We start from the raw sequence: 13,466 nt of genomic DNA on the forward strand, positions 1-13,466 counted from the left end.
ACCATATATCTCAAGTCATCCATTTATCCATCCATTCAGAAAATATCTGTGAGGTCCTACTGTGTGCTAGGTGCTAGATCTACAATAATGAACAAGACAGACAGCATCACTGTTCTCATGGCACAGCCTACTGGGAAAATAGACATTCATCAGTAAGCACGCACGTAAATGTGTACTTACATACACACTAATGCATTATTATACAGTGAGCTAAAAGTACTCTAAAAGAGAACTTTTTTTAATAAAGATTTATTTATTTATTTGACAGAAAGAGAGAGCATGAGTGGAAGGGGCAGAGGGGAAGGGAGAGAATCTCAAGCAGAGAAGGAAGGAGTATTCAGTGAGATAGGAGCAAGGTAGGCAAGGACTGCCTGGTGGGCCATTTAGGGATTTTTTTTCTCCTAAAAGCTGTGGAAAGCCACTTCAGACTTCAGTTTGCTTTTGTTTATTTTTTGTTTGCTTGAGGCAAGGGTGTGAATAACGAAATACTCAAAAATTTAACTTTGAAGCATCACTCTAGCTCTGCAGTATGATAAATGGATTAAAGCTAGTAGGTACAAGAAAAGTTGTAACTTGCTGATGACTTGAATATGAAAGAAAAAGGTGTCCAAGCTGAATTTAGTTGTCCACTGGAAGATTGGTGCTGCCGTTTACTGGGCTAGTGCACTAGCTAGATGAAGACTTAGTTTGTAACAAAAAGAATATTTGAGGTTTTTACATATTTATTTCAAAAATATAGTAAGCCCGAGGGCATCTGCGTGGCTCAGTCAGTTAAGTGTCCAACTTTGGATCTCAACTCAGGTCATGATCTCAGGGTCATGAAATTGAGCCCCACATTGGGCCTCACTCTGAGCATGGAGCCTGGTTAAGATTCTCTCCCTCCCTGTCCATCTGCCCTTCCCAACCCCCACTCCCACGTACACATGCATGTGTGCACATGCACACCCTGTCTCTCTCTCTAAAAAAGAAATTATATATATATATATATATATATATATGCATATATATATGTAGTAAGCCCATGACATGTTAATATAAATAGCATATTTTAATGAAAATTAATGATCTTTTTAGCCCAAAAAATTAGTGAGAATGTGCCATTGTTTGCACAAATCACTTTAATGTCTGGCCTAATAGATGACAGCTTAGATTCATTGCTGCTTCCACTTTCAACCTGGGATGAGATGCTATTTTGGTTGAAGCATATGAAGAAAATCCAGCCTCACACAGATAAGTAGTTGGAAAAGGAAGAAATACTTTGATAGCCTTTCCATTTCAGATGATTATGGATATTTTCTGATACTACACTAAAATAAAGAGTGGTTGTTTCTCAAAAGTTAATTTAAATGTGTAATCTGAAAACATATCAATGATTTTTTTTTGTTCTATTAAATCCTTTGTTCTATCTTGAGCTCTGAATGGATCACTTACACATCATGATTTAGTACATCATACATTGGTCACATAAAGGCACAATCTGTTGCAGGGGGGAAATATAGTAGTCAAATTATCTAGGTAACTGCAGCAAATAATTTGTTTCTAGTTGGTAATTAATCCAGATGTCATTAACAGATACCAAAAGTGTCTATTCCACATCAAGGTAGAATGTGACCTGCCAAGGAGCATCACCGTCTATAAGCTTGAAAAGTGTGCCAGTAAGAGCATAGATAAATCCTATTAATGTAGAGCCTGTTTATTCCCAGGTGTTAGAACACAGAGGCTAGAGATTACATAGAAGTCTTAGGAAATCTGCCCTTTTAATGTGTCTTGTCCTTCTGCAGTATGGTAGGGTGAATGCATACCGCAGGCAAATAGCCTAATGTCTACACCTCATTTCTGCACCTGGAACACGAGAATAGCCTTGTAAGGTTTTCATGAAGATAGAAAATCATACATGTCATATGTCAAAAGAGTGCTTGGTAAATAGAAGTACTGAATATTATTGTTCTTGACGAAACAAATAGCGTTAATAATAATAGTGGTATCATTCTCTGTAGGCTTTTAGTGCTTTATTTGCCACAGTGTTTCTCTCAAGTTCATATTCCTTGATGTTTATGAATAGTTTGGGTCCAGAAGACTGCCAAAGGGCTGGGCACACAGCTAATCACAACTCCCGTTGAAAAGGTATCTGCAGATAGGTTCCTACCGAGGATCCAAGGAGCAGCCGAAGCAACGTGGGTGGGCCATGCAGGGCAAGGGAACGTGTCAACTGGGCAGCAACTTGTATATTTTGAACATTGTCAAACTTGTTCTCAGCCAGACCCCAAGTTGTCATAATGAAAGGAACAGGTTCAAGCAAGGTACCATCAGCTGATGCTCCAGAATTCACATCAGGGGCTTTGTGTGATTGTTCCGGGGGGCATAGCCAAAGGATATACTATTCTGGTATTTTTAATGTTTTTTAAAACTCCAGCAATCCAAAGGTCATAATTTGTTGTAACGATGCTATAATTAAGTTGTGGTAAATGATAGCATTTGAAGATTTTGTAACCAGAATTGATTCATAAAATGAATACAGTCCCAGCAGTTTATGTTAACATAATTAAATGGAAATGTAATTCTAACTGAGTTTGCTTATTAAATTGAAAATTACTGGGTTATGAGCACTCTTACAATTCTGTCAAAATTGGTGTAAGTCTAGAATTACATGAAATATCCATTAAAATAAGGCATATTTAAGGCTGTGTTGCTGGTGGCAAATACATTTCTTAAAGCACATGCAGGCAGATCGTGTGAAAGCGTGTGCTTTTCGTTAGGCTCATGCTAACTCGTTTTCTCTTTCCTCTGCAGCCATTGGTTTAGCCCTGGCGCTAGGACAGAGCATGGCCAGGTAAGGAACATTCTAATCCAAAAGGAAGTTGCTTAGTCTCTTTCAAATATTTAACTATCTTCCTTCAAGGTAGCAGATTAGCTTTATGTGAAAAGATATAAATCCCAGCTTATTTAAAAAGAAGATTTCCCAGTACTTCACACACTGATGAAATGAATCATCCTCGGTGACCGTCAGAATGCTCCCTTACCACCACCCTCCTCAGTCACTTTCTGCCACGGAAAGACTCTGGGATTCACTTGTTCATGGGACTTCATCATTCACCTTTGTTTTTCACAAAATTAAAGTATCAACATGGTACATATGCTGAAAAACAATGCATTTGTATTAGACATGAAGGTCAGCCAGCAAGAGAATATTGTTATTTTTTAAGTTTAGAAGATGGTAATACTTTCTTACAAGTTTATGTTATATTTTTCCATGAGGTTTTTGGCTTGGGTTTTTTTTTTTTTTTTTCTTTTTTTTTATTGCTCACTAGTATACATGGCAGCACGATGGTTAGTCGCCTTAACAAGAACTGGACATTCATTTCAGTGAACTTGACATATAAAAAAAGTTCTTTCTTTCTTTTTCCTTTGAAGGTATTAGTTGTCTGTCTGCACCATGCTATGGTAATTTAGGGCTTAAACTTTTGATAGATTTAAAGCATATGCATTTTAGACTTGGCATCCTTGTTGATTTTTTTCATTATGAACTATAAAAGTTATTTTTTAAGTGGGTCAAAAATACAATATGTCAGAAATACCTTTAAATACATGAAAATGAAACCTCACATCCACAGGGATCATTTTCTGAGAAGGGCAGGTAGGTAGGTAAGTAGGGAAAGAAGAGGTTGTACTTGATAATTGGTAACATTAATATATTCATGATATTTTATTTCTTAAGCTGAGCCACAGTTGGTTGTATATACCATCATTCCTTTTACTTATAAAAGGAAGGTGCTAAATACTTCATTATAAACTATACTAATTTCTTAACACACATGAGCCTAGGCAAAGAAAAATATCATGTAAATTCAGTTTTAATGGTATTTTGCAAACTTGCCCTTTTCCATAAGAGCGATTATCATCTTTAAAGATACCTCGTACATTAATAATGTAATATGAACCACTATTTCTAAAGATTTGGAAAGTAACCAGACTAAGTTTCATCTGTGGTATGTTTATCTTCTTATTCAGAATGTAAGAATCAGACTTTCTGCTTTCCCAAAAGGTTCATGTCTATGTATAATGCTTACAAGAAGATCCTGCTTCTGGGTAATGTCATATCAGGATATAGATTATCCCAAAATACATTTTTTTAAAGCTCTTTTTCTACCCTTTAGAAATGCTAAAGTAATGTTATGTTATAAAGTTGTGATTTAGATCACAGTATAACTGGATGCTTCCAGCCAAGCTGTCTTCCTGCAGTTAAAAATCAACTAACGCTAATATCATATAGAGAAGAAAGTTGACCAATTCTTTTTTGTTTTTTTAATTTTTAAGATCATTTTGACCAATTTTTGAATTGGCTGTTGTTTAAACTTTGATACGTGATTCCAGATTTCTGTCTCGAATGTAGATCATTAATTGATGAGTACAGTTGATTCTTGTTGTGAGCAGTAGCTACGTTCTCTAAAGTCCATGTGAACAGTAAAGTAGCAAATGCTGAGACACTGCTCCTCAGGAAATATAAAGTTAGGTTCTTGAGAGGTCACCACGTTTTCATTTACTGATCGATCAATACATATTCTTGTTTGATGTATGTTTATGTTTAATGATACCTTAATATATATCATTGATTCTTAATACCTGAAGGAAGCTTACTTAATGCCCATATTTCCTCTGGAAGGTCCCTGACAGCCTTGCACTTAGGAACACTTGACAGCACTTCAGGCTATTACTTGGGGACCATTTTAAATGATAGAATCAAAAACAAGAACACAAAAATGGGAAAAATGCAGCACTATACAGACTGCAAAAAAAAAAAAAAAAAAAAAAAAAGGATACTTGTTTACACCGTGAGAGCTGAAACAAGCAAAGCATGGACTTCCCAGGCCTCAGCTGAGAACGTGTGAAACAGCAGACCCAAATTTTTACCACCCTGCACATGTCGATGAAGGACTGCAAAAGTGTCAGAAGTATTGATGCTGGCATTACAAATAAATTTTAGCAGATAGGCAAATTTGTAAATATGGAACGAATACTGAGGAATGTCTGTTCCTCTGTGTACATGTACAAACCACACATACAGACCACTTCTATTTTGAGGGAGAAAAATTTAATTCCACTCAAATCTAACTCTAGCACAGTAAACCTTGCTGAATAGATCTCAGTGCAAGTGATGAAATTCAAAATGGTGAAGAAGTGTAAAATCCTTCACTATGTTGTTGAATGAATGACTGTTAGCGTGCATGATCACCTTTCATTTTTCCCATACCCACCTAGCAACATAAAGAAACGATGACATTAACCCCACTTTTTTTTTTTGGAAAGCCCATGCCTTTCTACCTCCCCTGTCTTAGAGTTCCTTTTTCTGTTCTTTAGTACTAAATCCCATATCCACGGACACCAGGGGTATTTCTCACTCTTATACTACATATTCAGTAAATAACCGTTATCCATCAGCCTCTATCCATAAGGTACTCTCTAGCTTTACAGAAGAAAGTATTTAGAAAAACTACATGGTGGTGGTTGTCATCTGGGGCAGGAAGGCAATAATGATAGTAGGTTCTGAAATGTTTGAGAAAACCACAGAGAGGGCAGTTACAAAGGCCTCAAAAGAGAAATAAAGCCAGTTCAGAAGTGGAAGGAAGAAGAAAGCTATATGAAGATTTTTTTTTTTTCTGGTCTTACTGAATTCTAATTTTTCCTCTTTGAACATCAAATGGTTTGACATTTTGACCAAATTTACAAGTATCTTAAGGTGTCATAGATCACAGTTTAGATAGTACTTAGTTTTCCTTTCAGGGTGAGGACACTGAGAGCCCATGTGTAAGGAGACCTGAAACTCTTTTGTAGGCATTTGAGAAATTTCTGAGAAGTGGCCACTAACAGAAACAGTCCTAAGTGAACACCTCTGAATATCAGGTGGTAAAGACAGGATTACTGTGGAAGAATTCTTCTCTTGGCTTCTTCCCTTGTGTTATGGATTCGAAACATTTACTAATCTTGTAAAAATATTATGAAGAGCTATAGAAATTCCCAGCTCCCTTTTCAATAGTAAGAACCATTATCCACAAGGAACACTTCTCTTCCTGATTTAACTATGTAGATTTAAAAATTGTGAACTATTTGTAAACCTCACATTGCTCTAGGTTTTGTGTTTATGAAGTTTAATGTAATTCTTATGTGAGTCATTTTTTAATATACATCTGCAGGTCACTAATCAGGGAATTGTGTCTCCATCTGGCCTAAGTCCAGCAATCTGAAAGTTGGAAGGTAAGAAGCACTTCGCACCATATTCAGAAGTTCTGTTATTAATCAGAGTTGACATGGTTGAGTCAGAATCCTGAAAGTTGACCTCACTTGTGACACGGATAGTAGGCCAAGGAATGAGAAGAATTATCAGTAAGAAGAGTGAGGAATGTCTCAAAACCTGATAAGCTACTCTTGCTTCTTAGAGCAGAGCTCAAGAACGCTTGTGTCTTTGACCATGAACTCATGACCTGATTTGGCCCCCTACCCCACCCCGACCCTGCCGTCCTTTTTCTTGTTCTTTGGGCCATAGCAGAAATGTGTTGAGAATCTTTCAAATACAATATATGTTTTCTATTCTAATAACATTCTGGATTAATTTTTTTTCATCTTTGCCCCTTACAAGGCCTAGCCTCCCATGTTAACGTACTGGATTCATGACCTTAGATCTGAGTTTGTATTTTTTTATCTGGGTTTGATTTTAAATTTGCAAAGGTGCACCTAGATTTATACTTTTATTGATAAGGTGAGAAAATTTGTGATGGCTTTTTAATATAAAAGCATTGCATTTCATAATTCAGGTATTTGTCTCCTTTTATACATAAAGTCCATCAAAACTGTAAATTTGAGGAAGAGAAGAAATTCTCATATGAATTTCATAGAAGGAGCTCTAACAGAGTTCAGAGAAGGTGCTGTCTCATTTAAGTTGATCCAAATGGTGGCCTCTCAGAACTATTCACATCTCTAAGTAGGTAGAGCCTAATATTTATTTTGGTCATTACAGTTGCATTTTCAAAACTAAACTATAGAATTCTTATCTCATAAAGTTGTGTTTGGGATTTTGAGTTCTTTGCTGTAACTGTCTTAACAAACTGCAGAAACAGCGTTCACGTATCTGTCTTTTATCTTAAAATTAGAAAAGTTAGTTAACCACTACTATTAATTTCAGGTGGACATAGAGATTTTATCGTCTCACCTCTGGCTATCTGTGTCACAAATGTTGGTTTGTATATATATTTTTTAAAAGGCACTAGACTTAGAAATGCCAAAGTAATTAATTATTTTTATTTTCAGAAACAATTTCGTTTTCATGGTACGAAGTGTTTCTAAATTGAAACACTTTCAGATTAATGGACTTAAGATAAATGGTTGCCATTTTCTATATGTAGTGATAATGAGATAGAGCGTCAGCTACCTATCAGATACTAAATCTCACTCCCTATTTCTTTATCACATTTATTCAATCATTCATTCATTCAACAAATAGTTATTGAGCACTAAAGCTGTATCAGACATTGTGCTGGATCTTGGAGCAAGTAGAATGAATAATTGAAGCAAAGGGCCAAAGGTGAGCGAGAATGTGGTACACACCCCAAACTAAAAAGTTCAATATGGTGGGGATATGTAATTTAGAAAGAAGGGCATTAGTGACCATTACCAGAGGGAGGGGTGGGTGTAAGGATGGTGAAATAGGCGCAGAGGAATAACAGTGGAATTATCACGATGAGCACTAAGTAATGTATAGAATTGCCTAATCACTATTTTATACACCTAAAACTAATATAGCTTGCATGTTAACTTTACTGGGATTAAAATTTTTGAAAAAGAAGAAGAGGAAGTAGGAAAGTTAGTTAGGTTGGGGATAGGAGGAAGCATAGTAAATTAAGAGTTTAGAAATGTAATCAAATTATGAAGGGCCATGAAAGCCTTGTACAAGATTTGAGGGTTTCTCTGCAGAGAGTAATGGAACCAGATCTAATTTTAGAATTACTGGCGGCAGTGTGGAGAATAGACTGGGTAGGAGTGAGTCTGGAGGCAGGGAGGCCATTGCAAGTAAGAGCAAATGATGGTGTGGACCAGGATGGATTGTAGTAGTGGGGAAAGAACGAAGTAACTATGCAGGAGAAATTAAGGTACACTTACTTAATTAAGACAGTCCTGGAAAAATACACGACCTAACCACATCCTTGATGATCTAATTAAGTTCTATTCTCCCTCAAAGATGGCCAAATGCCACTAATAATTGATTCCAAATAATGTCATTAAATAGTTTAAAGCAGTTTTTTTATCAAAAGGTATTGTTACTGGTAAGACAATACCCACTGACAACCAGGTTCATTAATTATTATCATAATTGTAGTATTTGAACCATTTTGCTCTCCACTTCTTATGTTTTGGTGTTAGTGCTAAGCATTTTCTACGATTTATCTTGTTTAACACTCACAACAACCCTACCAGTGGATAATATTATCTCTATTTTACAGATGGACATGTGGGTTAAATACTTTGCCTAAGACTATCCAGTTTGTGAATGGCAAATCTGTTATTAAAACCTAGTAACTTGGGCAGCCCTAGTGGCGCAGCGGTTTAGAGCTGCCTTCAGCCCTGGGTGTGATCCTGGAGACCCGGGATCGAGTCCCACATCAGGCTCCCTGCATGGAGCCTGCTTCTCCCTCTGCCTGTGTCTCTGCCCCTCTCTCTCTCTCTCTCTGTGTGTGTGTGTCTCTCATGAATAAATGAATAAAATCTTTAAAAAAAAAAAAAAAACCTAGTAACTTGTCAGTTCCTGGCACAGCTGGGGTTAGAACCTAGATCTATCCTGCATTATTACTTTTAAGATTTCTACTTTTTTTAAAGTTAATTTCTAAAAACTGTGCAACTTCTTTTTGGCCCAGTCTTGTGTATAATTATATTTCTGCATAAATAAGATAAGCTACAGTTTGAGCGAACACATAGTATAGAGTATTGACTACTCGGGGTTTTTTTCTTTCCAATTAGTTAGGGTAAAGCAAGTGTGAAAGCAAGTGGATGGTGAGGCATTTTGAGAAAGCGATCAAATATATATACATACTTTCTAATTATATATTTCCAAGCCAATAATTTCATTGAAAACGAATGTTTTAAGTGTGTTCCCTTACCATGTTAGGCCAGAAGATACAGAGAAAATATTAGATCTTTTATGTCAGCATAAATGACAGTCTCAGAAAATTCACAGCTGAATGCAATGGTAGAGGCCATTGACAAGAGAGGTTATATTACTTACCCAAGACTACTCCAGAGAACTAGGATCATAAGTGAGTTCTACACCTTCCAGCTCTGGGCTGTATTTTAAGTGACTACAAGAGCGGTTTCACTGTCAGGACAGCGCTGGATTGCCAACCCTTAAAAACAGTTTTAGTAGCAGTGGCATCTCCAGCAAGAGTAATGGTCTTTGTTTTGAGACAAACCAGTAGGGGAAAAAAAAAAGTGAACAGAAGTGCACAAATGGTGTCCCTTTGAGTGAGAAGAACACACTCTTCTACTTACAAAATAATATAATGAAAATATTTTTGTTTCTACAACTTTGTCTTAACACTTTGTATAGCATCAGCTTCTGAGAGATAACCGAGCTGAAAGAGGACACAAGAAAAACTGTTCTGTGAAAACAGCCAGCAGGTAAGCAATTCAAAACCACTTTTAATTCTGCTCATTAAGTCATGTACCTCTTCTTTCCCCCATACCAGTATGAATGGATGAGTTAGAGTTGAGGTGCCTTTGAAGTTGCCTTCTGAAGAGCCAGTTTGAAATATTTTACACATCGTTGATTAGAATCTGTTTCAGGATTACTAGTAATGAGAAATACCATTTTATTTCTATTTTGAAGAAGCTGGTGAAAAATAAAGAATGAATTTTAAAAAGAAAATTTCTGTTTCTCAGAACGAATACTAGATCAAGATTTATAATAATATTTTAGCTTTTAATTTAAAAAAGTAGAATTAATCTTTCCTCCCCAAACTTAGATGGTACTTAGACCTTATGAGAGAGCAACATGAATATTTATTCTAATAAGATAGAAATGAATCTTTAGAAAATATACTCTTTTTAAGACGTGATTCTAGGTTCTTACTCATTTTATATTGCCAGAAATGTTATTTTTTTTCCTTTAACAGAAAGAATTTGCCTCAGTTGTTTTAGACATATACTTTCAAATGTTGCATGTGGTGTTTCTGAAGACTTGACTTTTATTTAGATGAAAATGGCCATCACAATATTGATCAGAATGACCACCCTGAGATTTATACTTACTCAATTTTTAACAAGACAACTGACCTCAGACCCTCAGACCACTGCATCCCATTGCTTCCCATTGCTACTATACCAGTCGCTGTGTTTAACCTTCCCAAGCAAGCAGTATTACTTTAAGGTACAATGTTGGACAACTTAACCTCAACTGAGAACCCACTCGATACCTGAAGAGCCTAATGTAAATCCTATCTATGCAGCCTAGTTTAGACAATCAAAAACTGTCACACATATAAGTCGACCCCCAATGATAGTCAACATAAAACCAATATATTTACTCCTAAGAATGGCAGCTTCTAAAATTAGAGCAATCATCTGTACAAAATGTGTACAGATTATAAATGGATGAAGGGCACCTGGGTGGCTCAGTCGGTTAAGTGTCTGCCTTTGGCTCAGGTCATAATCCCGGGGTCCTGGGATCAAGTCCCATGTCGGGCTCCGTGTTCCACAGGGAGCCTGCTTCTCCCTCTGCTTCTGCCTCTCTCTCTCTGTCTCTCTCTCTTTCATGAATAAAATAAAAATAAAATATTTGAAAATAATTATGGATGAAATATTTATAGAAATAAAATGAACAAGCAACAGATTACTATTGGAATTAATCAGGCAAAATTGAATAAAAATCATATAATTGTTTAAAATGAGAAATATGGGCAGCCCTGGTGGCCCAGTGGTTTGGCGCCTGCCTTCGGCCCAGGGCGTGATCCTGGAAACTCCGGGATCCTGGAGTCCCAAGTCAGGCTCTCTGCATGGAGCCTGCTTTTCCCTCTGCCTGTGTCTCTGCGTCTCTCTCTCTCTCTCTCTCTTTCTCTCTCTCGCTCTGTCTTTCTCATGAATAAATAAATAAAATCTTTAAAAAATAAATAAAATGAGAAATATGATTGTTAAGAGATAATTCATGAAATGGAGATATATCCAAAGAAATAGACCAGAATATAGCATAAAAATACAAGGAGATGGAAAAATGTCTAAGATATATTTAATCAGAGTCTTTGATAAATAATATAGAAGAGCTAAAAAAGTATATTTAATGAGTATTGGCTACGCATCCCCAAAGCTGACTAAAGTTATAAATTCATAGATACACATACAGAAAGCACAGTGAATACTAAGTAGAATAAATAAAAAGAAATCCACACCTAGTAGTATAGTGTAGTACACCAAAAACAAGAGAAGATCTCAAAAGAATACAGAAAGAAAGGACAAACTGTCTGCAAAGGCATGATCGCTATATATCAGATTTCTCCATGGCAACAAGGAAACCAGAACACAGTAGACTCATCTCCAGATTTCTAGGTGAACATACACTGACAACCTAGAACTGGGCATCTAGAAAAATATCTTTCCTGTATGAAGGTGAACTAAACACATTTTCAGATTTTCAAAAACTAAGAACATTTACTATCAACAGATGTTGACTAGAACAATTTTTAAAGGATGGGTTTCCAAAAACTGATCTCCCAAGAAAAATCTGAGATTCAAGAATCAATGCAGAGCAAATAAAATGATTAAGATTTAGGTAAATGTCAACAACCATTGTTTATATGAAGTGATGATAATTGTGATTCATAGGACTTTTCAAGAGACAATCTAAGAGAGTGGACAACAATAGCAGGTTAAATTGGCAGGAAGCAGAAGAGTTTTTGTGTGGCCATGGGACGAGGGCCAGGGAAGAGCTGGAGGCAGGGGTTCCCAAGGGGCAAAAAGAAACTATTGGGGTAATGGGTATCTTCATTATCTTGAGTGTGATGATGGTTTCACATGTATATATGTCAAAACTTATCAAATTATACACTTTAACTGTGCATTTTGCTTATGTCAGCTACACCTCAATAAAGATCTTCTTAAAATTCTTTAAATAAAATCCTCCTTGGATTTCCATATCATTACAAGTAAAAGCCAAAGTCTTTATGTTGGCCTGCAAGGCCGTCTGTGATCTGGCCCGGACCTTTTTGCTTCCTCCTTGACATCTTCTCCCACTTTCTCATTCACCCACTCCTGCACAGTGGCCTCTGCCCTATTCCCCCAGCACACCGACCCCACTCACATCTCAGGGCCTTTGCACGGGCTGTTCCGTCTCCCTGCAACTATCTTTATGGCTTGCTCCCCATTTCCTTCAAGTCTCTGCTCAATGTAAAAAAGTGCTCACTCTCCATCCAAACCTTCAGACTCTACTTGATCTGTCTTCCTGATTCGCCTTCTTACCCCTCCCTTTAAGCTTCATGAGAGGAGGGTCTTTGCTTTACTCACTGGTATATCCCCAGTACCAAAAACAACACCTGATACATGGGCAAGAAGTATTCATTACATAAAGTATTTGTAGAATGCACTCAAAATTGCTTCTGGGTCAGTAAAGTGCTCTGATTGAGTCCTTATGGGGGTTTCTTCTGACTCTACTCCCCATTTCACCACTTAGAGCTGGGTGATCTTGGGCAAAACACTTAACTTCTCTGTCCCTCAGTTTACTTATCTATGAAATAGGGAAAATGGCCATACCTACTTCATAACACTGTTGTCAGATGTAGATGAATTAGTGCCTATAAATTCCTATAAAGCATTGACAATGGAGGAGCTCAAATTCTGAATCAAGTATGTTATTTCAAGTATGGTATTGTTAGTCCCACGTGTGTGTTTTCTAAGCATTTTTCAATTTTATTTTTTTTATCATTTTTTCTTGTACCTAGTTTAGAATGTCAAATCATTCTGTAAGACTTATGACAAAGTACAGCAGGCCTCAGCCCTGTCCTTCCCCATTCTCCAATTTCACCAGCCAGAGGAAACCACTTTCAACCATTTTATCCATTTCTTCTAGTATCAACCTAAATTACATGCTTATATCACTCTTTCTTGAAGTTCTTAGTTTGGTGTTACTATTGACTTCCTGCTGTGTGTCCTACACACACACACACACACACACACACACACACATATCCCATATCTGCATTTCTCTCTTTCTCTCTAGTAGCTATATCATAATCGTCAGACCAAATCAATATTCATTGTTTGCATTAATGTGATTATGTATGTAAATATTATTCATAGATGTATCACTTTCCCGTTGTCATGGAGATAACTGTCTTGTTTTTCATTTGCTTTGTTTTCTGTGTGCCTCACCCCCGTTCATCAACCACCTCTACGCAGAAGTGTAGTTCCTCTCAATTCTTTCTTTGGGTGGCATCCCT

The 13,466-nt window shown here is 36.8% G+C and overlaps 1 protein-coding gene across 5 annotated transcripts in view; it reads left to right on the plus strand.

Annotated features, from left to right (window-relative positions):
• GPATCH2 (G-patch domain containing 2) overlaps positions 1-13,466 on the plus strand; it is a 170,445-nt gene that overhangs the window by 116,442 nt on the left and 40,537 nt on the right. For all 5 annotated transcript variants that reach the window (XR_013374084.1, XM_077886674.1, XM_077886672.1 and 2 more), the window contains exons 7-8: positions 2,791-2,830; positions 9,590-9,660. Coding sequence is in view for 4 of the 5 variants with exons in the window: in XM_077886674.1 (XP_077742800.1) it covers positions 2,791-2,830; positions 9,590-9,660 (111 nt within the window). In the remaining variant the exon portion in view is untranslated. The remainder of the gene's footprint in view (positions 1-2,790; positions 2,831-9,589; positions 9,661-13,466) is intronic.

This window comes from Canis aureus, chromosome 38, assembly GCF_053574225.1.
Source record: "Canis aureus isolate CA01 chromosome 38, VMU_Caureus_v.1.0, whole genome shotgun sequence".
In the NCBI taxonomy this organism is placed as follows: domain Eukaryota; kingdom Metazoa; phylum Chordata; class Mammalia; order Carnivora; family Canidae; genus Canis; species Canis aureus.